Genomic DNA, 26994 nt, shown 5'->3' on the forward strand with positions numbered 1-26994 from the left:
GAGCAACATTTCAATTGGCTTGTAAATTGTGTATACATTTTGTTGGGACACCCTTTATTTATCATTATATTGTAGTAAATGCCTGAATAAATGTTACATGCATAGTGTTTAAATCCAGATCTGGTGTCTATTCAGCTCTTATGTTGGTGTTCTTCAAGCTGGGACAATTTTTTGCTCCAGATAATTTAAAAGAACCAGTTGCCCCAGGCAAAGGCCACATCTGGAAACACCAACAGGGAATGTGTAGAAAGCTCTGCTTTGCCTCTTACCTCAATGGCCGCACCGTCATCTGCAGCGAAGGGGCTGAGAGCGTCATAGAGGTGAGAGAAGGCTTCCAAACTATCGTCTGTGATCTGACTCTCCAGTCTCGGATCCAAAGGATCTGTCTCAGTAAATTCTAGTTCCCAAATAGTGTCAACCCAGGCTGAAGGGAAGAAAAAGAAAATTAAAGATGATTTTTCAGACTTTCCACTAACATCAATTTAAAAATTATGATTTACAGTACATATATTTTTAACTTGAAGAAACATTTGGTTTTGCTGTTATAAAAGACCTATCGACTCATTATATTATTATAATATTTATTTATATCCCACTTTATCTCCCCCAAAGGGACTCAAAGCAGCTTAACATAATAGTATCAGCATAACAATTTAAAAATATACAAATATATGAACATTAAAACAGGATTAAATATAACCAGTATTAAAAATTCCCAGTTAAAAACCATTAAAACACATTCAAAGAAAAACCACAGCACACCTTAATTGATCTTAAACACCTTCATCTTTAAAAGTCTGTCGAAAAAAAAGGATTTTAGTCTGTTGCCGGGAGGGGTCCATCCTGGCTTTCCAAGGCAGGGAGTTCCAGGGCCGAGGGGCAACCACTGAGAAGGTCCTCTCTCTCATTCCCACCAACTGAGTTTGCAATGGAGGTGGGACCGAGACAAGGGTCTCTCCTGAAGATGTCAGGGCCTGGGCAGGTTCATACAAGGGGATGCGGTCGGCCAAATAGCCTGGACCTGAACTGTCAAGGGCTTTAGAGGTCATAACCAGCACAAACTGGCAGCCAGTGGAGCTGCTCAGTTGGTGCACAAGTTTTAATTGTGCAAAGGCTCCTCTGGCCACCGCAGATCCCTGGGCCTCAAGGTTCAGCACTGAGTCCAGGAGGACCCCCCAAACTGTAGACCTGTGTCTTCTGGGGGTGTGTGACCCCATCCAGCATAGGCTGGATCCCTATTCCCTGGTCTGCCTTCCAACTCTCTAGGAGTACCTCTGTCTTGTCTGGATTAAGTTGCAATTTGTTTGCCCTCACCCAGACCATTATTGATGACAGACACTGGTTTCCTTGGAACAGAACAGTTTCCTTGGCTTTAGGCGAAAAGGAGTAGTAGAGTTGGGTATCATCTGCATATAGGTGGCACTGCATTCCAAAACTACGGATGATCTCTCCTAGGGCCATGAGGAATTGCATAAGTAAGTAAGGTAATAATAATAATAATAATAATAATAATAATAATAATCTATATTTATACCCCGCCACCATCTCCCCCAAGGGGACTCGGGGCAGCTAACAAGAGGCCAAGCCCAAAATTACAATACAACAAAGTAAAATACAAACAAGCAAATAATATCAAAATAAAATACATAAAATAATAGAATATACAATAAACAAGTGCAAAATAACTTGGTGAAGGAATAAAAACACAGGTGGGCCAAATGCGCAGGATAAAATTGATAAAACCCTGGGTGAGATAAGTATATGGAGTAGTATGTGTCTGAGGGGGGAGCTCAGAAGATATGCAGAGGAGATGGATGCTCTGCTAGCACTCACCAGCCAACCCCTCTGCAATGCCAGAAATACAGCTTAACATTAGAAAATGTTGATCATTTCCGCTCCCTTGGCAGCCACCTTTCCACAAAAGTCAACACTGATACTGAAATACAAGACCGCCTGAGCTCTCCGAGTGCAGCATTTTTCCGAACGGAGCAGCGAGTGTTTGAGGACCGGGACATCCGTAGGGATACCAAAGTGCTTGCTTATAAAGCCATTGTCCTCCCAACCCTGCTATAAGCCTGCGAAACGCGGACTGTCTACAGACGTCATATGTAACTCCTGGAACAATTCCATTAGCGTTGTCTCCGACAAATCCTGCAAATCTCTTGGGAAGTCAGGCAGACAAATGGCAGTGTGCTGGAAGAAGCAAAGACCACCATCATTGAAGCGATGCTCCTCCGCCATCAACTCTGCTGGACCGGCCACGTTGTCCAAATGCCCGACCACCGTCTCCCAAAGCAGTTATTCTACTCCGAACTCAAGAATGCAAAACGAAATGTTGGTGGACAGGAAAAAAGATTTAATGATAGGCTTAAAGCCAACCTTGGTAATAGTATGATAGCTTGGTCCAGAAGCTCCGAGCGTTACGGATATGCCACATCGTTCCTGCGGGAGCATTGTTTGGGCAAGAGAGACTTAGCTAATGTAAGCCAGGCCAGAGACAGATAATATAGAAGGAATGTAAGAGTTCTTTAATGGAGAAGCTGTAACCCTTACCTTAACCCTGAACCGTACTGTAAGCCTAAGGCCTTACCCAAACCCTTACTCTAACCCTTACCATAAACCAAACCCTAAACCTTACCCTAACCCTTACGCTAACCCAAACCAAAACCCTAAACCTTACCCAGAGGTTTAGCGCAGCTGGTAAACCATCAGCAATTATAAGATCTATCAAGCAAAAGGTTGCAAGTTTGAAGCCCGGGTTGGCGTGAGCTGCCAACTGTCAGCCTAGCTCATTGTTTACCTAAGGAATTCAAAAACAGATTTAGCTGTGATTAGAAAAATTAGGTACTGCTAAAAGCAGGGGAGGTGTTTTACGACACCATAAAGAAGATCAGAAAATCCTGGATGACCAAAAGGAAGGAGGAAGTCCCGTCAGGTCTTTGTCATAGAGGAAAGAGCAACAGCACCCCCTGGATTTGAGCCCAACCTTCCATGTCATCTCCTTCTGTTCTGTTTGTCTGTGTATTGTCTATACAAAGCGGCATTGAATGTTTGCCGTTTATGTATACTGTGATCCTCCCTGATTCCCATTTGGGCCGAGAAGGGCGGAATATAAATAAAGTGTTATTATTACTATTATTATCCTAACCCTAGAGCCCCCAGTGGCGCAGTGGGTTAAAGCACTGAGCTGCTGAGCTTGTTGATCGAAAGGTCGCAGGTTCGATTCCGGGGAGCGGCGTGAGCTTCCGCTGTCACCCTAGCTTCTGCCAACCTAGCAGTTCAAAAACATGCAAATGTGAGTAGATCAATAGGCACCGTTCCGACGGGAAGGTAACGGCGCTCCATGCAGTCATGCCGGCCACATGACCTTGGAGGTGTCTACGGACAATGCTGGCTCTTCGGCTTAGAAATGGAGATGAGCACCACACTCCAGAGTCAGACATGACTGGACTTAATGTCAGGGGAAAACCTTTACCTTTTTACCCTAACCCTAAACTGTACCCTAACCGTAACCCCTAACCCAAACCCTAAACCATACCGTAAGCACCCCTTCCTTTCTATCCTTCTTTCGCTCTCCCCACTCTCACTCCACCCCCTCTCTTCCCTTATTCCCAGCCGCCTTTGTGGTATCTTCATAATCAGGGCCGTAGCCAGAAAAAAAATTTGGGAGGAGTTGAAATTTTCGGGGGGGGGGGGGGGGGGTTGAAAATATTGCGGGGGGGGGGGGTTGAAACCTGCCTCCTAGCTCACGCTGAAGCAAAGAGCACAGCAGGGGGCAGAGCAGCCTTCAATAGCCTGCAGCTCCGCCCTTGTCAACAACCTCCACCAAGTCTGGCCTCCTGAATGACAGCATTCAACACACACACACACAACTTGGTTGCTTCACTACATCAACTATTGTTGCAAGTAATGACAGTGTGAATAAATTATAAATATTTGCTTGAGATAGTGCTTGCAGTTCTGGGGGGGACTTTTAATTTTTTGCATCTCATAGACTTAGCATGGGGATTTGGTTAACCAGTTAAAGTTCATGAGTAAACCAGGTTTTTTAAAAAAAATCTGAAACATTTCGGGGGGGGGGGTTGAACCCCTAAAACCACCCCCTCGCTACAGGCCTGTTCGTAACACTCGGAGCTTCTGGACCCAGCTATCATACTATCACCCCAACCTTAAAAACTGCGGCATAGACACCGAGAACTGGGAAGCTCTGGTCCTTAAGCGCTCTAACTGGAAGTCAGCTGTGACCAGCAGTGCTGCGGAATTCGAAGAGGCATGAAGGGAGAGAGAAAAGGGAGAGCGAAAGGGAGAAACGTGCCAAGGGGGAGGCACGTCAAGCTAACCCTGACTGGGACCACCTTCCGTCTGGGAGAACATTCGGATGAAGAATAGGGCTCCCCAGCCACCTAGGGACCCACCGCTAAGACACCACATCCGGAAGGCCCTCATCCTCGAGCTACGAGGGATCGCCTAAGTAAGTGAGAGGAGATGGGCCTAAGCCAGGACAGGACAATTCCAGCCGGGGCCCCCCTCACTCACCTTGGCTCACAGCCCGGAGTCTCCACCGCTCCAGAGCGCCCAACAAGGCCGCCATAATTGCCACAACTTCAAATCTAAACCGCCGCCACCTTCCAAATAGCCAATCACGGCCTTCCCTCTCCCCTCAGCCAATTATCGCCTTGTTTCGACCGCTCCACCAATCACCAGCTCCCTTCTCCTACTCGCACCAGCCAATCACAGCCTCGCTTTACCTCCCGACCAATTACCGCCTCACGCCCCATCATGGCGTTTCCTCACCGCCACCCAATCGCGGCCTTCTGTCACCATCCAGCCAATCACAGCTAAGGGGAGGAGTGCGCATGCGCTCCTTGCCTCCCTCCCTCCTGTCGATTCTGCCTGCCTGCGCGGCCCGGGCGGGGCGCATGCGCAGTTGGAGAGTTTCCCGGGACGCGGCGCGAGCTCGGCAGCAGAAGCAGCAGCAGAGGCAGCAGCAGCAGCAGCGGGTGGAAAAAAAAAAAGCAAAGCCGGGACAGCGCATCGGAGCTTCCTTCTGCAAAAGAAAAAAAGCTGCAGGATTGGGTTTTTTTCTTGCATTGCATTGGAGCTGCGTTGCATTGGAGGCGGAGGCCTCCTTGCAGCCTGCTCTGTGCAGCCTCCTTCCCAGGCCTGCCTCCCTCCTGCCTGGGAAAGCAACGCCCCCTGAAATCCCTGGGATCAGGCCCACCTTGCAACAGCCTTGAGGGCAGGCCTGGGCTTGGAGATGCATTAGATCTGCCTCCTCTTTGCACTCCTCCTTTTGCACCCTCTTTTGCACGCCTCCCTTGGAGGTCAGAAGGAGGAGGAATTGCCTTCCCCAGCTCATTCCCTCTCCAGGACCATTGCAGGACCCATGAAGCTTTGCAGAGCACCCCCCTTGTTGCTATTCTTATACAGCACCCCTGCTTCCCTGATCCCCATCTTCTGAATCCCTTCTGGGCCTTCATTTAGCATCTCAAGAGGGAAGCAGATGAAGCCTCCCTGCATCCTTCTCCATATTGGTCCCAAATAGCATCCCCAATGGGCTTTGCTTTCCCCAGGGCTATATCTCTGTCCAAAGTTTCCTCTTAGTGTTTTGGTAGCCATTCCCTTGCTGAAACAAGCCAAAAGCCATTCCTTCGCCAAAGCAAAGCAAGGACCAACTCTCTGGATCCGGGAAAGGTTTGGTCCAGCTCTGCTGAATCCTTAAGCACCGCCAGTGGGTTGAGACCATATCCCGTTACTATTATCATTGGGTTCAAGCAGCATCTCGAATGGGCTTTGCTTTCCTCATTTTCTGAAGTCTTGGCTTGCTCCAGGGTTGCACCTTTGTCTAAAGTTTCTCCTGGGGTTGACACTGTATTGTTTTGGTAGCTGTTCCCTTGCTGAAACAAGCCAAGAGCCATTCCTTTGCCCAAGCAAGACAGGACTGTCTTTCTGGATCTGGGAAAGGTTTGGTCCAGCTCTGCTGAATCCTTAAAGCACCGCCAGTGGGTTGAGACCATATCCCGTTACTATTATCATTGGGTTCAAGCAGCATCCCCGATGGGCTTTGCTTTCCCCATTTTCTGAAGCCAGGACTGCACCTTGGTCTAAAGTTTCCTCTGGGGTTGACATTTTATTGTTTTGGTAGCTGTCCCCTTGCTGAAACAAGCCAAGAGCCATTCCTACGCCAAAGCAAGATAGAACTATATTTCTGGATCTGGGAAAGATTTTGTCTAGCTCTGCTGATCCTTAAGCGCTGCCAGTGGGTTGAGACCGTATCCCATTACTATTATCATTGGGTTCAAGCAGCATCTTGAGATGTGCTTTGTTTTCCCCATTTTCTGAAGCCCTTTTTGGCTTCTTTGCTGAGTCCCCTCGGGGAGATAGGGCGGAATACAAATAAATTGTTATTATTATTATTATCGCTCCTCATTCACGCTTAGACGGAAAGCCCTCTCTTGGCTTCCTGGAAAAGTACGCAATTGGATCACCGGATCTCTGAAAAACTTGGTCCAACTCCACCGAACTAGAGAACCCTCATTGAGATTTGCTTGTGGATTGAAATTGGACCCCATTTTTAATATCGTTAGATGCAAGTAGCATCCCGGATTGGTTTTGCTTTGCCTGTTTTCTGAAGCCTTGCTTCCACTTGCCTTGTCTCCTCATTCAAGCCTGGCAACTTGGCAGCCTCAGGAGGAAAGCCCGCTCTTTGCCCACGGCCTGGGATTCCTTATGAGCAAGGATAGCCACCTCCTGCTGCTTTCTCTTCCTGGCTTGGTAACCTTTCCGAAAGAAGACAGGATCATCTCTCTGGATCTGTGAAAGGGGTTGGTCCAACTCCTCCGAACTGGAGAACTCATTGGGTTGAGATCGCCGGGTCCTTCTGCTTTTGCTCCTTGGGGTTTGGCCCCATTCTCTCCCCGCCACCGCCATGAGCTTCTTTGGGTTCGGACAGACCGCCGACTTGGAACTGGTCCTGAGCGACGCCGAAAGCAGGCGCCGGGCAGAACACAAGACCGAAGAAGGCAAGAAGGAGAAGTACTTCCTCTTCTATGACGGAGAGACGGTTTCGGGGAGGGTCATCCTCACCCTCAAGCACCCCAACAAACGCCTGGAGCACCAAGGCATCAAGGTGGAGTTCATCGGGCAAATTGGTAAGATTGGCAGACCTTTCGGTTCCATCTGTGTGTAGTTTGGAGGTTAAACCTTCCACTGTGACAATAGATGGGTTGACCATCTCTACCTCGAAATCTGGAATGCCCCAAAATGGTTCATGTAGGTTGCTGAGATAGGGGCATCTTTGCTTTCTGGACACCAACCTGGGTTCATGTGCAAAATTAAAATATTGTTTATAATATTACTTTCAGGCTACGGGTATAACAGTAGTTCTCAACCTGTGGGCCCCCAGTTTACCAGCTGTTAGGATTTCTGTGGGTTGAAGGCCAAAACATCTGGGGATCCACAGGTTGAGAATCACTGGTGTGGAAGCTAAATATGAAATATAAATTAGTATCATGTTGAGAGTTGAGTCCCATCTCCAAGATACTATGTAATATACCAGAGTATATTTTCCCCACCTGTATGAAGGTCCATATTTATGACCCCGTTCCTTTATGAGTTTCTCCCCCACAAACAATCTGCTCCATCCCTATCTCATCCTGATTTTAGTATATTTAGTATTTTAGTTTTTTATCTCGAACATGCTCATTGTTATTTTATTGGGTATGATTTTGCTGTAGTTTTTTTTTGTACTCATATGTTGTATGTATTTTATTGTGTTGCTATTGTGTTTTGGTTTTATTTTATTGTAATATGCTGTTGGGCTTGGCCTCTTATAAGCCGCCCCAAGTCCCCATTGCGGAGATGGTGGCGGGGTATTAAATAAAGATTATTATTATTATTATTATTATTATTATTACAATGATCCATTTCTCAAAATTTGAAATTCTTCTGATTTCAAGGGTTTTGGTTAAGGGTAACTCAACCTGTAGGTAGATCAGTTCTGGTGCTGAATAAACGTATCAGTAGATTGTTGTGATTAAAGGAAGCAGCAAGGTCTTGTAAGTAAAGCTTCCCTGTATCCTATAGTCATCGTTGATTGCTCCAACTTGCTCCAGGAATACATCCAGTCCCCTCTTACAGCTGGTGGTGACTACCACTACACCTTGTGGTGGTGAATTCCATAGTTTTAACTTCCTAAGCTGGGTCTGTTCTGAACCTGTTCTCACGTTGCCAGGCCATGACCAATGGTCCACGCTGTTCTCTAGGAATTGGAGAAAGTCCTCCAGTTTCCTTTTCCCATCAGCATCCTTCAGGTAGCAATGCTCCAGTGTGTGTGTTGGGAACTAGTGTGTGGGCAGCATCCACCCATATTAATTCCAAGCATCTGCGTGTCACCACAGTATTATCTGTTTAAAAAATGGTAACAAAATAGTGTCTTCAAAAAATAGCCACTAAGCGGCATCCTGATGTGTGAAACCACTTTTATTTTACCTGTTATAACCGATACTACGTTCTTTGATGGACAGTAGCACTTCCAAGCACTTCCAAGATCTCAAACATTTTCCTATCATCTGCCCTATGATCCAGTTATTGTATATACTCGAGTATAAGCCTAGTTTTTCAGCCCTTTTTTAGGCTGAAAAAGTCCCTCTCGGCTTATACTTGAGTCAAGATTATTTATTATTGAATTCTGTTGTTGTTGTTGTTTTGTTGTTGTTATTATTACTATTATTATTATTATTATTATTATTCTTACATTTATCATTTTACTCTTATTATTATTACATTTATTATTTTATTTTATTATTGTTATTATTACATTTATTATTTCACTCTTATTATTGGAAGGATACATAAGCACATTTCCATTGAAGAAGGTTAGAATAATGGTTTAATCAGAGTTGGACAGCCTTATCGTAAAATACACTTTTATATAAATATTCAAAAACATTTAACCATCTGATACAGTAGTTCTCAACCTTCCTAATGCCACGACCCCTTAATACAGTTCCTCATGTTGTGCTGACCTCCAACAATAACATTATTTTCGTTGCAACTTCATAACTGTCATTTTGCTACTGTTATGAATCGTCATGTAAATATCTGATATGCATGATGTATTTTCATTCACTGGACCAAATTTGGCCCAAATACCCGATACGCCCAAATTTGAATACTGGTGGGGTCGGGGGAATTGATTTTGTCATTTGGGAGTTGTAGTTGCTGGGATTTATAGTTCACCTACAATCAAAGAGTATTCTGAAATTCACCAACAATGGAATTGAACCAAACTTGGCACACAGAACTCCCATGACCAAGAGGAAGAGGCTGGTGGACATTGACCTTGAATTTTTGGAGTTGTAGTTCACCTACATCCAGAGGGCACTGTGGACTCAAACAATGGCAGAAATACTCAATATCCCCAAATTTGAACACTGGTGGAGTTTGGGGAAAATAGACCTCAGCATTTGTGAGTTGTAGTTGCTGGGATTTATAGTTCACCCACAACGAAATAGCATTTTGAACCTCACCAACAATAGAATTGGACCAAACTTCCCACACAGAACCCCCATGACCAACAGAAAATACTATGTTTTCTGATGGTCTTTGGCAATCCCTCTGACACCCCCTTGCGACCCCCACAGGGGTCCCGACCCCCAGGTTGAGAAACACTGATCTAATGCCTCAATTAATGTAATTGTATTGGTATCTATATTTTGTAACTGACCAGTAGATGCTGCATTTCCCACCCTCAGCTTATACACGAGTCAATCCATTTTCCCAGTGTTTTATGGCAAAATTAGGTGCCTCGGCTTACATTCGGGTCAGCTTATACTCGAGTAATAATTGGAGGTGCTAGGGATTGAACCTGGGATCTTCTGCACACAATGCAGAGGCTCTACCACTGAGTTACGGACTTTTTTTTCTTTCAGCCAGAGCTTAAACTGGTCCTTGCTATGAATTCACATAAATGAATTAATACTTTGTGTGTGTGTGCTTTCAAGTCACCTGTTGACTTATGGTGAGGCCATGAATTTCATAGGGTTTTCCCAGTTCCTTCCTCTCAAATTCATATACAGCGCCTGGCATTTGTTGGTGGCTTCCCTTTCAAGTACTGACTCAGCTTAGCTTGCAAACTCAGAAGGATTTAGGTGCCTTTAGGGCAGTGATTCCCAACCTTTGGTCCTTCAAGTGTTTTGGACTCCAGCTCCCATATTTCCTAACAGCTGGTAAGTTGGCTGGGATTTCTGGGAGTTGTAGTCCAAAACACCTAAAGGACCAAAAGTTGGGAACCACTGCTTTAGGGTATTAAATGCCCTATAATACCCTTTAGGGTATTCAATACCAAATTTACAGAAAGGGAAATGAGATGCGTGAAAGAACAATCATGCTCTGGGATATCTGTGTTTGGGATGCTGAAGCATATTGCAAAGGTGTTTCCTTATTTAATAACCTTTGTATTGGTCATGATCTTCTATGCAGTGGTTCCCAACCTTTTTTTGACCAGGGACCACTCTCTAACATTAGTACAAAAAGGGTTACGATCAACTTTTGATTTAGTTTGGTTATTTGGGGTACTGATTTGGAAAATTGCTTTGGATAGACCACATCAGCTCTAGGTTCTGATACAGAACATATGTCACCCAGTAGTCGCCATCTCCTCACCCACAGAAAACCACATTTAATCATCTCAAGCAATGGACCTTATTTTAGTCTCGCGGCCCACCAGTGGTCCAAATCCCACAGGCTGGGAACGTTTCCCACCAACACAAGGAGCAGAAACGTTCACAGGCTTTGCTCTATGGCAATCCATTCTCTGTTCATTGTCCCTTGGCCTCTGGTAAGATATGGTGATTTGCACCAGTTCCATACACTTTCTGTCGAATGGTGTTCTGGATAATCGTTTATTTCCTTTGGAAGTTGTCATGGAGTCTTTGTGAGAAGATACCCATGATGGACAGGGTTACAAGACGGTCATCCGCCATTGTTGATGTTTCCTTGCGATGCCCACCTGCACCAAGTTGTTGCTTCCTTGTGTAACACAGTTGGTTTGGGTTGTTGTAGGTGTTTCAGGCTGTATGGCCATGTTCTAGAAGCATTCTCTCCTGGTGTTTCGCCTGCGTCTATAGCAGGCATCCTCAGAGGTTGGTTTGGTCTTTCTGTGGGAGAGAATGTTTATACACACACACACACACACTAGCTGTACCCGCCACGCTTTGCTGTGGCCAACCTTCTCTCTTTCTCTCCTTCATTCCTTCCCTCTTTCCTTCCGTCCTTCCCGTCTTTCCTTCTCTTCTTCCTTCTCTATCTCTTTCCTTCCTTCCCCCCTTTTCTTTCTCTTTTCTCTCTTCTGCTGTCTCTCTTTTCTTCCTTCTCTCTTTCCTTCTTTCCTTCCCTCCCTCTTTCTCTACATTCCCCCCTTCCTTCGCTCCCTCTTTCCTTCCTTCTTTTCCTTTTTTCTTTCCTTCTCTCCTTCCTTCCTTCTCTAACTTTCCTTCTTTTGCCCTTTTTCTTTCCTTCCCTCTTTCCTTCCTTCCTTCTCTCTTTTCTTCCATGTTTCCTTTTCCCTTTCCTTCTTTCTTTCCCTCCCTCTTTCTTTTCTTTTCTTCCTTCCTTTCTTTCTTTTCTCCCCTTCCCTCCTTCTTTCTTCCCTTTTTTCTGTATTGTCATTTAGCTTTTCGTCATTTTGCTTTTTGGGGCTTTTTAAGTCCCTTCTGTGTTTTTCAGTGTTTTTATGAGTGAAGGGCATACATTGGGTTGTGTGTGTATATATGTGTGTGTGTGCGTGTATGTATGTATACACACACACACACACACACACACACACTGGTATGTTTATATATCTTGTAAGCCACTCTGAGTCCCCTTTTCCTATGAGATGTGTTGCCCCTTTTCCTATGTTTTGCCCATTTTCCTATGTTTTGGCAATTAAAGACGGACAAGCATCTCAGGTGACATTGTAAAATAATCCTGGCAAAGTTTTCCTTTGAGTCCCCTGTTGCATGTGATCAGCTCTGATCATTCTCTGAACTAGCACTGTTTTCTGCTGACCTTTTTTTCCATCGCTCTGATTAAATGCAATAAATGTTTGTAGATCTCCATTTAATTCTGGTTCATAATAGCGTCTTAATGGAGTGGTTAGTCCTTCGTAGCCGGAGGATGTTTTTGCAGATTTCGAAGGCCATTGGTGGTTAAGGCACATGTCTGCAAACAGAAGGGACTCAGTACAGTCTTCGGCACTTCCAGTTTCAAAATAGAGCAGATCAAGTCCTTTCAGACTTTGTGATTAAAGTACTATTATTCCACATGATCCATTACTCAGTGCCGAGCGTAGAAAAGTTACTGTCTTGGTTTGCTGTCCCAGAATCCTCCAGATTATTTATTTATTTACAGCATTTATATTCCGCCCTTCTCACCCCGCAGAGGACTCAGGGCGGATCACAATGCACACATACATGGCAAACATTCAATGCTAACATATGTAGACAGATACACAGAGGCTATTTAACTTTCCAGCTTCATGAGGATATGCTTTCTGAATTACGGCCACTGGGGGAGCTGTCGCTTCACCACCCACTTGTGACACCTCGTTCTTTTGTACGCTGCTGGAGAGTTTTTATGGTGTTGTAAATTAGTTAAATTAGCCTCCCCGCATAAGCGGTACCTAAATTTCCTACTTGACAGATGCAACTATCTTTTGGGCTGCAAAATTTATTTTATTTTATTTAATTATTTATGGTATTCATAAGCCTCCCTTCTCACCCCAAAGGGGACTCAGAGCGGCTTACAAGATATATAGATAGATAGATATATCTAAACATACATACACATATACATACATACATACATACATACAGTATATTCTGGCGTATAAGACTACTTTTTAACCCAAGAAAATCTTCTCAAAAGTCAGGGGTCGTCTTTTATGCGGGTGTAGTCTTATGCATGGGAGTCGTCTTAATTCTATATTTTAACTGGAAATGTTGGGGGTCGTCTTACACGCTCAGTCGTCTTATATGCCGGAATATACATGTGTGTGTGTGTGTGTGTATATATATTAGGCCTGGGTAACAACGGAAAAATTTGTTTCTAAAATCGATTTGTATTTGGGGGGTTTTTTTGTTTCGATATTTAAAATAATTACAAAATTTTCCTTTTAAAAAGTTCGATATTTACGAAATTTCGTAAATGTGAAAAAAATTACAAAACATTAAAGAATCGATTCCAAAACAATAACGAATCGATTCGTTAATGGTGGACGCGACCGTGAAATACGCTTAAAAAAACCCAAAAACTTCTGAAGCTTCCCTCTCCCTCTGTTGTTGACTGTTGGTGTGATATTATATATTTTTTTTCACTAATTAAACAAAAAACTTGCCCCAGACATGCGGAAATAATAACGAAACGAATACAATAACGAAATACGAAGCATTTACAAAACGTATTTAAAAATTCGTTTTTTAAAAAAATTGCTCCAGAATGGTTCGTTATCGTTTTGTAATTGAAAAAATTAACGAATTATTAACGAATTACGAATTAACGAAACGAAACCGCCCAGCCCTAATATATATATATATATGTACACACACACACATATACATACAATATATTATATTATTAGCATAGTACAATATCAGATTTTAAATATTACTATATTGTTCTATACCATTATATTGTAATATTATTATTAAAATTACATGTAATATAAATATATTATTATAATATATTATTAATATATTGCATTGCATTATAATATTATAAATATTATATGTATATACAATATATTATATTATATTATAGTATATGTTATATGGAGCCCCCAGTGGCGCAGTGGGTTAAAGCACTGAGCTGTTGAGCTTGTTGACCGAAAGGTTGCAGGTTCGAATCCGGGGAGTGACGTGAGCTTCCGCTGTTAGCCCCTGCTTCTGCCAACCTAGCAGTCCAAAAACATGCAAATGTGAGCATATCAGTAGGTACCGCTTCAGTGGGAAGGTAACAGTGCTCCATGCAGCCATGCCATCCACATGACCTTGGAGGTGTCTATGGACAACGCTGGCTCTTCGTCTTAGAAATGGAGATGAGCACCACACCCCAGAGTTGGACATGACTGGACTTCATGTCAGGGGAAAACCTTTACCTAGTATATATTATATAGATATTGGATATTGATGGTGGTCTTTTAGCCTTGTCAATCAATTTTAAAAAAGGTTGACAGCAAGCTAGAGAAATGGCCGGAAGCTCACTCCGATTTGGGCTGGCTTCGAACTCATGACCTCTTGGTCAGTAGTGATTTTAATGCAGCTGACTCCCAACCAGCTGCGCCACAACCCGGTTCTCAAAGATAAGGGAGAAGAATGGCTATATACCTATCGTGATAAGAGATTACTTAAGGACTTTGGTGAATATTATTTCAACCCTTAGGATGCTATTAGTATAGCCCTGGTCTATACTTTCCAGTCTAGATTATTGTTGCATGGAGCTGAACTCTGCTTGTGACATCCTCACAATTCAAGTGACTTTTCTTTGCAGTGTTGAGTACCATGTTCTACCAAGTGTCTTTTAATTCCAGAACTGTATTACGACCGAGGGAACCACCATGAATTTGTGTCCTTGGTGAAGGATTTGGCCCGTCCCGGCGAATTCACCCAATCGCAGACCTTCGATTTCGAATTCACGCATGTCGAGAAACCTTATGAGTCTTATACCGGACAGAACGTGAAGCTAAGGTGAATTTGGTTACCATCTTGGGATATTTTTTCTCAATAAAATGTTTTAAAATTTCAAATAATATCTGATTTTGCCTGTGTGGGTTTTAATGTTCTATTCAAAACAAATTCAGAGTGTTGTGAATGCATTAGAATATTTATCATGAAGTAAAGAGAACAGCATATACTGGGTTGTTGTAAGTTTTCCATGCTGAATGGCCGTGTTCCAGAAGCATTCTCTCCTGACATTTCACCTGCATCTATGGCAGGCATCCTCAGAGGTTGTGAGGTCTGTTGGAAACTAGGAAAATGGGGTTTATATATCCGTAGAATGTCCAGGGTGGGGGAAAGAACTCTTGTCTATTGGAGGGAGGTGTGAATGTTTCAATTGGCCACCTTGATAGCATTTAATGGCCTAGCAGTTTCAAGGTGTGGCTTCTTACTGCCATTTTCCTAGTTTCCAACAGACCTCACAACTTCTGAGGATGCCTGCCATAGATGCAGGCAAAATGTCAGGAGAGAATGCTTCTGGAACACAGCCATGTAGCTCGAAAAACTTACAACAACCCAGTGATTCCAGCCATGAAAGAGTTCGACAATACATTTAACAGCATACACTGTTATATTTTACAAAAATTGACTATATTTTAAAGAATTCTTTTAATGTTTAGGACACACAATTTTCTTGGGCAGGCTAAACTATAGTACTGTAAGCTGCACTCACTGTGGAACGTAGCCATTCCATTTAAAGGAGAGGAAAACCTGATTCAGTACAATTGGTCACACATTATATTTCAGTAAATAAGGTCTGTCATCCTGTGCATATAGGCAACTGACCACATTTTTGCTTGTCTCCTTGTGACTTTTTGAGAAGCAAGAGATTTTGTGGACTAGGAACAAACTCAGACATGTCTTTAGTCCTTTTCTCTTGAATCTTAGAGTTTGTCAATGCTTGTCAGTAGAAGAAAAAGTAGATAGTTCCATGCAATATTCAGTGTTTCTAACATGAAGAGCTGCAGTATGACAATTCGGGTAACTATGGATACTGTTGGTTGTATATATAGATAGATATAGGTATATTTAACTATGCATGAATGATGTGGGGAAATTTTCCACAGTAAAATGTCAGAAAAGTTTCTGCCTTGGAAATGTATTGCTGCACATTTCAACTCTTAAGACTAGGCAGTTTATTTCAGCCTATTGCTTTACAGATTTATGGCTGCCACAAAACACTTATTTTCCTGGGTTGTTGTAGGTTTTTTCGGGCTATATGGCCATGTTCTAGAGGCATTCTCTCCTGACGTTTCATCTGCATCTATGGCAAGCATCCTCAGAGGTCGTGAAGTCTGTTGGAACTAGGAAAAGGGGTTTATATATCTGTGGAATGACCAGGGTGGGACAAAGAACTCTTGTCTGCTGGAGCTAGGTGTGAATGTTTCAACTGACCACCTTGATTAGCATTTGATGGCCTAGCAGTGCCTGGGCCAATCTTTTGTTGAGAGGTGATTAGATGTCCCTGATTGTTTCGTCTCTGTTGTTTTGCTGTTGCAATTTTAGAGTTTTTTAATACTGGTAGCCAGATTTTGTTCATTTTCATGGTTTCCTCCTTTCTGTTGAAATTGTCCATGAAAATAAACAAAATCTGGCTACCACTATTAAAAAACTCTAAAATTGCAACAGAAAAACAACAGAGGGGAAACAATCAGGGACATCTAATCACCTCTCAACAAAAAATTGCCCCAGGCACCACAAGCCACACCAAACAACTGCCACACCAAACAAGGGCCCAATTTCGAAAGCATTGTCCACATGAGTGCCATAGTTATTGGAGGCTCACAAGCCTATTTCATGTCCTCCTCTTCCGTTAGGTATTTCCTCCGTGCCACGGTGAGCCGGAGGCTGAATGATGTAGTGAAGGAAATGGACATTGTTGTGCACACGCTGAGCACGTATCCCGAACTCAACTCCTCCATCAAGATGGAAGTGGGGATTGAAGATTGCCTGCACATTGAGTTTGAGTACAATAAATCCAAGTAAGTGTCTTCTGGCTGAGTTGGGGAGGATCTGAAGCAGTTTGCAAAAGGGGTGATGCAACCTATGGAACTCCCTACCCCAGGAATGCCCATGTTGTCAGTGTTTCAGACCTGCAGGAACACCTTTTTTTCCTGAAGTTCTGTAGCTTTTGATTTCTCTTGTGTCCTCTTGATCTTTGTGTTCCTCTGCCTCAACATCATCTCTTCTTCCCTGGATTGTTCCACTTGCAGTGCTAACTTCTTTGTTGTTTCATTGGGTTGAAAGATTATCCCCACTGATATTTCTTTTGCAGAGAAATATATTTAAATATGATGAAATTAGTTGGGAAAGGGAATCTTTTCTCTTTTTAAGACTTGGAAATGCAACTTGTAGCCATCCTGGTTAGTGGAGTCCTGGAGCTGTAGTCCCCCTTACCCCCCAAAACCAGTGTTTCCAAGCTCTTCTTGTGGCTCAGTTTCAGTCTGAGCTTTCTGAGCTTGAGGACGAGGCTGATTCTGAGCCCGAGTTTCCACAGGATGAGGCTGAATTTCCTCAGGACAAGGAAGATGATGGGTTACAGATTTCTGAACACGTCCCTGTTGTTGAGGCAGACAGTGTTGATTCTCAAGAAGAGACGGCATTTCTGTTTCCCAGAGAAAGGAATGTTGTTTTAGATGAAGGTCATGATTTAAGTGAAACTTCACAGCGGCAGGTGGAGGAGTCGACCACTCCATCTGTGAGCTCAGTGCCTCTCCGTTTCCAGGGTGACAGTCCCAGGATAATGAGTTATCTGGCCTTGAAGGTGATGGGGATTTGATTAGGGAGGACCGTTTGCAGTTAAGGGTACGCCGAAGTGCTCGGCTTGCCAACAAACGGGAAGTTCGAGTTCAACGTAATGCTTTCATGCTAGAGAAACATATTTAACGATCTAATTGAAGTCCATCTTTTGTCAGTGCAACTTTGCTTATACCCTGTTAACTTCTCTGGAATTGTCCTGGCTTTTGGGGAAAGCTTTTGGCTCTTTGGGACTTTGGTTTTGATCTTGGTCTTTGGGGACTTTGTCATGCTGCCATGGATTCTAGTTTGACCAATGCTATTGGATTATACTTCATGTTATTTGCCTTTGGACCTTGAAAACTTTGCCTTTGCATTTAAGACTCTGTTTTGGCTATGGAACTTTTGCAACTTCATTTCTGTGTTTTTGATTTTGCTTTTTCTTTAATAAACTACAAAACCTACAGCCTTGGTGTGTGGTGGTGTTTTGAGCAAAGTGAATCTATCCTGAGCTCTGTCCACTTGACTCAACTCTCTTGCTGACTTCCTGTCCGTTCCTAGGTACCATTTAAAAGACGTGATTGTTGGGAAGATCTATTTCCTCCTGGTGCGGATCAAGATCAAGCACATGGAGATCGACATCATCAAGAGGGAGACCACGGGGACTGGGCCCAACGTGTACCACGAGAACGATACAATAGCGAAATACGAGATCATGGATGGGGCTCCAGTAAGAGGTGAGGTGGAGGAGACTTTCCTCAGAAGATGCTTTGGGGGTGACTTTTGGAATAGTTTTCATCTTAAGTGAGCTTTACCAGCAGGAGAAATTTATTTATTTACTTACCTACAGTATTTATATTCTGCCCTTCTCGCCCCGCAGGCAACTCAGGGCGGATCACAATGCACATATACATGGCAAACATTCAATGCCATTCAGACATACAACATCTATAGACAGACACAGAGGCAATTTAACATTCCAGCTTTTTCCGGCTTCATGAGGGTATGCTCGATTCTGGCCACAGGGGGAGCTGCTGCTTCACCATCCACTTGTGACTCCGGGTCCTTTGATGGAGTACTTCCTCATTCTTCTGCATGTTGTTGGAAGGTTTTATGGCATCGTAAATTAGTTAAATTAGCCTCCCCACATAAAGCGGTACCTAAATTTACGACTTGACAGATGCAACTGTCTTTCTAGCTGCATAGGTGAATAGCAACTATTAATGGTCGGGAGCTTACTCCGACCCAGGCTGGCTTCGATCTCATGACCTCTTGGTCAGTAGTGATTTAATGCAGCTGGCAACTAACTAGCTGCGCCACAGCCTGGTCCTCTCGGAAGGAGCAAGGTCAAGCATGGATCCAACCACACACTCCTTTGAGGTTCATTCCTCTTTCTCTTTCGCTGGAAGACAAGAGAAGTATCAGTGTAGACTTGTAGTAAATTAAGACATCACTGTATTTACATTTGAACCTGTGTTCCTACCCTTTGGCTTCCTTTTCAGGGGAATCCATCCCCATTAGGCTCTTTTTGGCCGGCTATGAGCTGACGCCCACCATGAGGGACATCAATAAGAAGTTCTCAGTGCGCTATTACCTCAACCTGGTGCTGATTGATGAAGAGGAGCGGCGCTATTTTAAACAGCAGGTAAGGAGGAGGACCCTCCCTGGACTCTTGCCCAGGAAGGCTTGAGATCATGGGATCCTGTGGTAGGAATTTCCCCAGAATGAGTATACCTCACTGCAGTCAGGACTCCATATCTGAATGGGATTGGTTCCCGGACTGCCTGCGGATACCCAGATTTACAGATGCTCACACCCTCATCCTGACTGCCAGGGGCTGCTAAAGTGGTGCCAAACTGTTTTAATTCTATAGTATGAATGAGCTGTGAAAATTTAAGATGCAAGTAAAGACTTCTCTCTTCCTGCAGGCCTATCTGTGAAATGTGAATTGCATTCTCTATCACTATCTTTATACTAAGTATTTTGGTATGTGTGTTTTGACTATGTTGTACGCCACCTCAAGATGTAACAATTAAATTGTTGTGGTTATTATTTTATTGTTACAATAACACAGTATGTCACAGCAAACAAGATATATATGCTGGATTTTATATCACAAAATCACAAGTCGAACACTTCCCAAGCGTCTAGGATTGTGTGATGTATTTTTGAATAATGCATGCAGATTGAAGTAAGGTGGCCTTTTGCAGTTGAGAGATCGTGATTTAGTCAATTTTGTTGTTGTTAGATGGACACCATGCTACTAACTGGAACTTTTGGGAGTTGATGTCTAGCAATTCATAGAATGGCAGATGATAATCTTGCAGCATCGATTGTGTTTAAGTGCAGGCCAAGGTCTTTAGGCACTGCATCCAGTGTGCCAATCACCACTGGGACCACCTTGACTGGCTTGTATCACAGTCTTTATAGTTCGATCTTTAAATCCTCATACTGTGTCAGCTTTTCCAGTTGTTTCTCTTCAATCCTGCTGTCACCTGGGATTGCACATCAAAAATCCATACTTTGTTTTTTAACACAATCATGAGGTCAGGGGTATTGTGCTCCAAAACTCTGTCAGTCTGAATCCAGAAGTCCCAGAGTAGCTTGACATGTTCATTCTCTGTAACTTTTTCCGACTTGTGATCCACCAGTTAGTTGCCGCAGGCAGATGGTATTTGTGGCACAAGTTCCAATGAATCATCTGAGCAACGGTGTTATGCCTCTGCTTGTAGTCTGTCTGCGCGATATTCTTGCAGCAGCTGAGGATGTAATCTATTGTTTCATCTGCTTCCTTGCAGAGTCTACACTTGGGAACTGTCATCGATTTTTCAATTCTGGCTTTGATGGCATTGGTTCTAATGGCTTGTTCTTGGGCTGCCAGAATATTATTATTATTCTGGCACAGTATGTCACAGCAAACAAGATCTATATGCTGGATTTCGTATCACAAAATCACAAGTCAAACACTTCCAAGTGTCTAGGACTGTGTGATGTATTTTCGAATGATGCGTGCAGATCCAAGTCAGGTTGCCTTTTGCAGTTGACAGATAGTGATTTTGTCAATGTTTATTGTTTCCAAATGCCGGCTGAGATCTTTTGGCACGACACCCACTGCGCCAATGACCACTGGGACCACCTCTACTGGTTTATGCCAGAGCCTTTGCAGTTCGATTTTGAGGTCTTGATAGCGTCTGAGTTTTTCCTGTTGTTTTTCCTCAATGCGACTGTCACCTGGAATGGCGACATCAATAATCCAGACTTTTTTCTTTTCCACAGTCGTGATGTCTAGTGTATTTTGTTCCAAAATGTTGTCAGTCTGGATTCGAAAGTCCCACAGTATTTTTGCATGTTCATTTTCCATGACATTTGCAGATTTATGATCCCACCAATTCTTTACTGCTGGCAGGTGGTACTTGTGACATAAGTTCCAGTGAATCATTTGGGCCACAGAGTTGTGCCTCTGTTTGTAGTCCGTCTGTGTGATTTTCTTGCAACAGCTGATTTTCTTGCAACCATAGTTTCATCCGCTTCCTTGCACAGTCTGCATTTTGGGTCATCAGCTGATTTTTCAATCCTGGCCTTAACTGCATTGGTTCTGATGGCTTGCTCCTGGGCTGCAAGAACCAGGCCTTCTGTCTCCTTCTTCAGGGTTCCATTCATGAGCCATCACCAGGTCTTCTCCTTGTCAACTTTTCCTTCAATCTTCTCAAGGAACTGCCCATGTAAGGCTTTGTTGTGCCAGCTGTCAGTTCTGGTTTGGAGTGCAGTTTTCTTGTACTGACTCTTTGTCTGCTGTGCTTTGAGAAGTTTCCGATTATTGACTTCAATTAAAGCAGGTTCTTGGCTTTCCTTGACATGTTCTGCCAGGGCGTGTTTTTCTTCTTCGACTGCTTGTTTGACTTGTAAAAGTCCTCTGCCCCCAGACTTTCTAGGCAGATAGAGCCGGTCAACATCGCTGCGAGGATGTAATGAATTATGAATGGTCATGAGTTTTCTTGTTTTTCTGTCCAAATTGTCCAGTTTATGATGCCAGCAGTATATCTTATGACAGGTATGGCCCAGGTGTTTATGGCCTTGATGGTATTGCCTCCCTTGAGCTTGCTTTTGAGAGTTTTTCTGACCCTTTGAATGTGTTCTTTGCTGACCACAGTTTTCACATGTTCATGTTTGATGTTGTCCAGCTGTAGTATGTCCAGGTATTTATAGGCCTCTGGTTAATGACATTATTATTATTATTATTATTATTATTATTATGTCCAGATATTTATAGGTCTCTGGCTAGTGACACTTATTATTATTATTATTATTATTATTATTATTAGTATGTCCAGATATTTATAGGCCTCTGGCTGGTGACACTTTATCACTTGGCCATTGGGCATGTTTATGCCCTCACTTTCAATGATTTTTCCCTTCTTCAGTGCCAATAATAATAATAATAATAATAATAATAATAATAATAATGTGTGACATAGCAGGAGAAGTGCGCAGTGATATATGACTGATGTCTCTTCTCTTTGACCAGGAGGTGGTGTTATGGCGCAAAGGGGACATTGTACGGAAGAGCATGTCCCATCAGGCTGCGATTGCCTCCCAGCGTTTCGAAGGCACGTCCTCCCAGACAGAAAGCAGGCCGTCCAGCCAGCCATCAGAGAACAACGGCCGACAGTGAGAGGCCCGGCCAAGGAGGAGGTTCAGGAGAAGGTCCTTCGGTCAAGCCTTGGACCTGCAGAGCAGGAAGGAGGATGCCATCTTTCACCAGAGACTTGCAAACACACATTATCTGTTGGGTTATGAGTGTGTGTGCGTGTTTTTCTCCCCTTCTTATTCATTTCTTTATTCCTTTTTCTCCTAAGGACTAGCAACGTGCAGGACAGGGAGGGAAACGGCGCATGTGACGGCAACATTCAATGTTCCCTGGGGTGGGGTGGAAAGTCTGATGCTTGGCGAGCATGAGGGGGACTGTGGGAAAAGAGTGTTTGTGTTGCAGCAGTTTTTTGTGGATTCAAAACGTAACGAACCTTGTTGATTTGACTGTACATACAATTTTTTTCCTGAACTTCCTCCTTTCTCTCCCTTCCCTCACTCCCACTTGCATCATTCACACGTATGCATACATAGTTCTGTATCTGAGGCACATGTGGGAAAATCCCCTTCATTCAGCATCGAGGGAAAAATTAAAATGGGTAGTTGCATTTTGTTGTTGGTATCCAGAAAGGGCCATTGAAGAGAGATATTGGCAAGGTGGAATGTGTCCAGAGGAGGGCGACTAAAATGATCAAGGGTCTGGAGAACAAGCCCTATGAGGAGCGGCTTAAAGAGCTGAGCATGTTTAGCCTGCAGAAGAGAAGGCTGAGAGGAGACATGATAGCCATGTGTGAGGGAAAGTCATAGAGAGGAGGGAGCAGGCTTGTTTTCTGCTGCGTTGGAGACTAGGACACGGAGCAATGGCTTCAAACTACAGGAAAGGAGATTCTACCTGAACATTAGGAAGAACTTCCTGACTGTGAGAGCTGTTCAGCAATGGAACTCTTTACCCCAAAGTGTGGTAGAGGCTCCTTCTTTGAAGGCTTTCAAACAGAGGCTGGATGGCCATCTGCTGGGGGTGCTTTAAACGCAATATTCCTGCTTCTTGGCAGAATGGGGTTGGACTGGATGCCCCATGAGGTCTCTTCCAAGGCTTTTCAAATGTAGAGATGGTAGATCTTGGGCTCCAAACATCTGGAGGACCAAAGGTTCACCAAGGAGAAGGTCACTATGTGTTTCTGAGTCTGTGTTTGGAGTACAGTTCAGAGAGCAAAGATACTGTATTACCAGAATGGTAATTTCTCCAAAATGGATATCCCAGGGTTCCTTTCTCTCTCCAAATTTGCACGATCCCACCCACTGCCTCCTGTTTAACCTTTTCCTACCCATTCCTATGGCAAACAATGCTTTTTTTTCAAATTCTGCAGGGGTTAGGGAGAGGGGAATGACCCTTCCTGTGTGGGAGTTGTAGTTCACCCTGCATCCAGAGATATTGTATTACCAGAATGCAGGAGTTGTAGTTCACCCAGCATCCAGAGATACTGTATTACCAGAATGCGGGAGTTGTAGTTCACCCAGCATCCAGAGATACTGTATTACCAGAATGCGGGAGTTGTAGTTCACCCAGCATCGAGATACTGTATTACCAGAATGCGGGAGTTGTAGTTCACCCAGCATCCAGAGATACTGTATTACCAGAATGCGGGAACTGTAATTCACCCTGCATCCAGAGATACTGTATTACCAGAATGCGGGAGTTGTAGTTCACCCAGCATCCAGAGATACTGTATAACCAGAATGCAGGAGTTATAGTTCACCCAGCATCCAGAGATACTGTATTACCAGAATGTGGGAGTTGTAGTTCACCCTGCATCCAGAGATACTGTATTACCAGAATGCAGGAGTTGTAGTTCACCCAGCATCCAGAGATACTGTATTACCAGAATGCGGGAGTTGTAGTTCACCCAGCATCCAGAGATATTGTATTACCAGAATGCAGGAGTTGTAGTTCACCCTGCATCCAGAGATACTGTATTACCAGAATGTGGGAGTTGTAGTTCACCCAGCATCCAGAGATACTGTATTACCAGAATGCGGGAGTTGTAGTTCACCCAGCATCCAGAGATACTGTATTACCAGAATGCGGGAGTTGTAGTTCACCCTGCATCCAGAGATACTGTATTACCAGAATGCGGGACTTGTAGTTCACCCAGCATCCAGAGATATTGTATTACTAGAATGCAGGAGTTGTAGTTCACCCAGCATCCAGAGATACTGTATAACCAGAATGCAGGAGTTGTAGTTCACCTTTCATCCAGAGATATTGTATTACCAGAATGGTAATATCTCCAGAATGGACATCCTAGGGTTCCTTTCTCTCTCCAAATTTGCATGACCCCACCCACTGCCTCTCGTTTAACATTTTCCTACCCATTCCTATGGCAAACAATGTTGTTTTTCAAATTCTGCTGGGGTTAGGGAGAGGGGAATGACCCGCCCGTGCAGGAGTTGTAGTTCACCCTGCATCCAGAGATACTGAATTACCAAACTTCCCAAAACAAACACTGCTTTTCTCAAGTAACCCGGGTATTGCTGGGTCCTCAAGCTACTAGAATATAGAGTTGGAAGAGACCACATGGGCCATCCTGTCCAATCCCCATGCTATATTCCATTGAGGAAACATTACATAGGAGGAAATCAGAAGTATTTTCCCACTTGAAATGTGAGATTCAGAGCTCTCTGAAAACCCCAAATCGGCCCCTGCAGAGAGGTCTTCCTGCCTCCTGCTGTTCCTAGGCATGTTTGTGCTTTTAGGAAAAGGAATCCAATCAACACAGCCTTACTGCTCCCAAACCAAGAGAATGCAGGAAGGCTGATGTGACCCCTTAATGCAGTTCCTCATGTTGTGGTGACCCCCAACCATAACATCATTTTCGTTGCTACTTCATAACTATAATTTTTCTATTGTGATTAATTGTAATGTAAATATCTGATATGCAGGATGTATTTTCATTCACTGGACCAAATTTGGCAAAAATACCCAATACGTCCACATTAGAATACTGGTATGGTTGGGGTGGGGGGGATATTGATTTTGTCATTTGGGGGTTGTAGTTGCTGGGATTTATAGTTCACCTACAATTCAAGAGCATTCTGAACTGCACCAACAATGAAATTGAACCAAACTTAGCATATGCAACCTGCATGACCAACAGAAAATATTGGAAGGGTTTGGTAGGCATTGACCTTGAGTTTTGGAGGTGGACTCAAATAATGATGGATTTGGACCAAACTTGGCACAAATACTCAATATGCTTAAATGTGAACACCACTGGAGTTTGGGGGAAAATAGACCTTGTCATTTGGGAGTTGTAGTTGCTGGGATTTATAGTTCACCTACAATCAAAGAGCATTCCAAACTCCACCAATGATGGCATCGAACCAAACATGGCATACAGGACTCCCATGACCAATGGAAAGCACTAGAAGGGTTTGGTGGGCATTGATCTTGAGTTTGGGAGTTGTAGTTCACCTACATCCAGAGAGCACTGTGGACTCAAACCATGATGGATTTGGACCAAATTTGGCACGAATACTCAATATGCCCAAATGTGGAGTTTGGGGAAAATAGACCTTGTCATTTGGGTGTTGTAGTTGCTGGGATTTATAGTTTCCTACAATCAAAGAGCATTCTGAATCCCACCAATGATGGAATTGGGCCAAACTTCCCACCCAGAACCTCTACGAGCAGCAGAAAACACTGTTTTCTGGTGGTCTTTGGCATACCCTCTGAGCCCCCCTTGCAATCCCCCCCCCCCCCCACCCAGGGGTCCCAACCACCAGGTTGAGAAACGCTGCCTTAGAGAAAGCGCCCCACCAAGAACGATTCCTAGCTGTTACTTCTTATCCAAAATCTTTTGCTGTGTGCAAAGCCTTGGGCAGAGAGAGAGAGACTCATGATCCCTTAGTTCATTCAACATGACAATCTAGGAATGATTCCCTCGACTCCAGGGAGAGGCGGATGAGCTCCCTCTATCAACTCCAGCTCCTCATGCGGGGACATGAGAGAAGCCTCCCACAAGGATGATAAAAACATCAAATCATCTGGGCGTCCCCTGGGCAACGTCCTTGCAGACGGCCAATTCTCTCACACCAGAAGCGACTTGCAGTTTCTCAAGTCACTCCTGACACGACAAAAAAAAGTCCCCAGGATGATCTAAAAACCCTTTCCAGAAGGGTTCCCTATTTGGTGAAGAACTCCAGATCAGATCAGGCAACCATAAAATATATAATTTTTTCAGCCTTTGCTGCAAAAGTGTATTTTGGTGTGATCCGAGTCTAGGAAGCACAAATAAAATTTGGACGCTTTCTCCAAAGTGCCAAGAGAGTCCTGCAAAAACTGCCTCTCCAAACCTAAAAAAATCAAAACATCGGAGCCAAAGCTCTAAAGAGATGGGAGCAATATCTTTGCCCTTAAAAATGTACAGAGTTAGATGGATGTTTTCTTCCTCCAGCATGGGTCGTTCTTTTCGTTTCCAACCTTTGCATAGACATAACAGACAATTGCCATTGCTTTTCTACCCCCTGTCCCTGTTTTGTGATAAATATGCACTTTCCTTCCGTAGAGGGCCTAAAATACTGAATGTTAGTTCCGAGTTCTTGTAAATTTGCAAGCTGAGCCGACCGTCCTTCCTCCAAAAGAAACCGTTTGCATGTCATTGAACAACTTAGTGAATACTTTCCTATTTTGCCTTTTGACTTCAGCACTTTGAGGAATGTGTTTTAAGCTTCTCCCCATCGCCCTTCTCGGAAAAGGATGGGGACTGGAATTCGAAAACCCCTTTCCCCTCCAAGAAAAGGAAAGCCGAGATGCCCACAGTTTTAACGAATTCTTGGACATAACACGCTTTTTTTATATAGTTGTATATTCGTTTCCTTTCTGTAATAAAATAAAAGTGCAGTTTTAGATCTTAGA

At 43.6% G+C, this 26994-nt stretch overlaps 2 protein-coding genes across 2 annotated transcripts in view; one reads left to right on the forward strand and one right to left on the reverse strand.

Moving 5' to 3' along the window:
* The window catches only part of NCAPD3 (non-SMC condensin II complex subunit D3), a 58971-nt gene extending 54324 nt beyond the window's left edge, over positions 1-4647 (reverse strand). Inside the window, exons 1-2 of the mRNA XM_060787356.2 lie at positions 4537-4647; positions 270-424 (exon numbers count right to left, since the gene is read on the reverse strand). Coding sequence (XP_060643339.2) covers positions 270-424; positions 4537-4591 — 210 coding nt within the window. The 5' untranslated portion in view covers positions 4592-4647. The remainder of the gene's footprint in view (positions 1-269; positions 425-4536) is intronic.
* A 268-nt stretch (positions 4648-4915) lies between these two features.
* VPS26B (VPS26 retromer complex component B) lies at positions 4916-26992 on the forward strand. Its single transcript, XM_060786961.2, has 6 exons — positions 4916-7151; positions 14570-14726; positions 16574-16738; positions 18054-18229; positions 18995-19137; positions 22018-26992. The coding sequence occupies exons 1-6, from the start codon at positions 6929-6931 to the stop codon at positions 22162-22164; spliced, it is 1011 nt and encodes a 336-aa protein (XP_060642944.1). The 5' UTR covers positions 4916-6928; the 3' UTR covers positions 22165-26992.
* The last annotated feature ends 2 nt before the right edge of the window (positions 26993-26994 follow it).

This window comes from Anolis sagrei, chromosome 7 (assembly GCF_037176765.1).
Source record: "Anolis sagrei isolate rAnoSag1 chromosome 7, rAnoSag1.mat, whole genome shotgun sequence".
NCBI classification, from domain to species: Eukaryota; Metazoa; Chordata; class Lepidosauria; order Squamata; family Dactyloidae; genus Anolis; species Anolis sagrei.

Excerpts from the sequence above, each read along its gene's own strand:
- VPS26B (XM_060786961.2), top strand. The coding sequence starts at position 6,929 with ATGAGCTTCTTTGGGTTCGGACAGACCGCCGACTTGGAACTGGTCCTG. Across the intron at positions 14,727-16,573 it reads GGACAGAACGTGAAGCTAAG|GTATTTCCTCCGTGCCACGG; the intron begins GTGAATTTGGTT and ends CTCTTCCGTTAG. Across the intron at positions 16,739-18,053 it reads TTTGAGTACAATAAATCCAA|GTACCATTTAAAAGACGTGA; the intron begins GTAAGTGTCTTC and ends GTCCGTTCCTAG.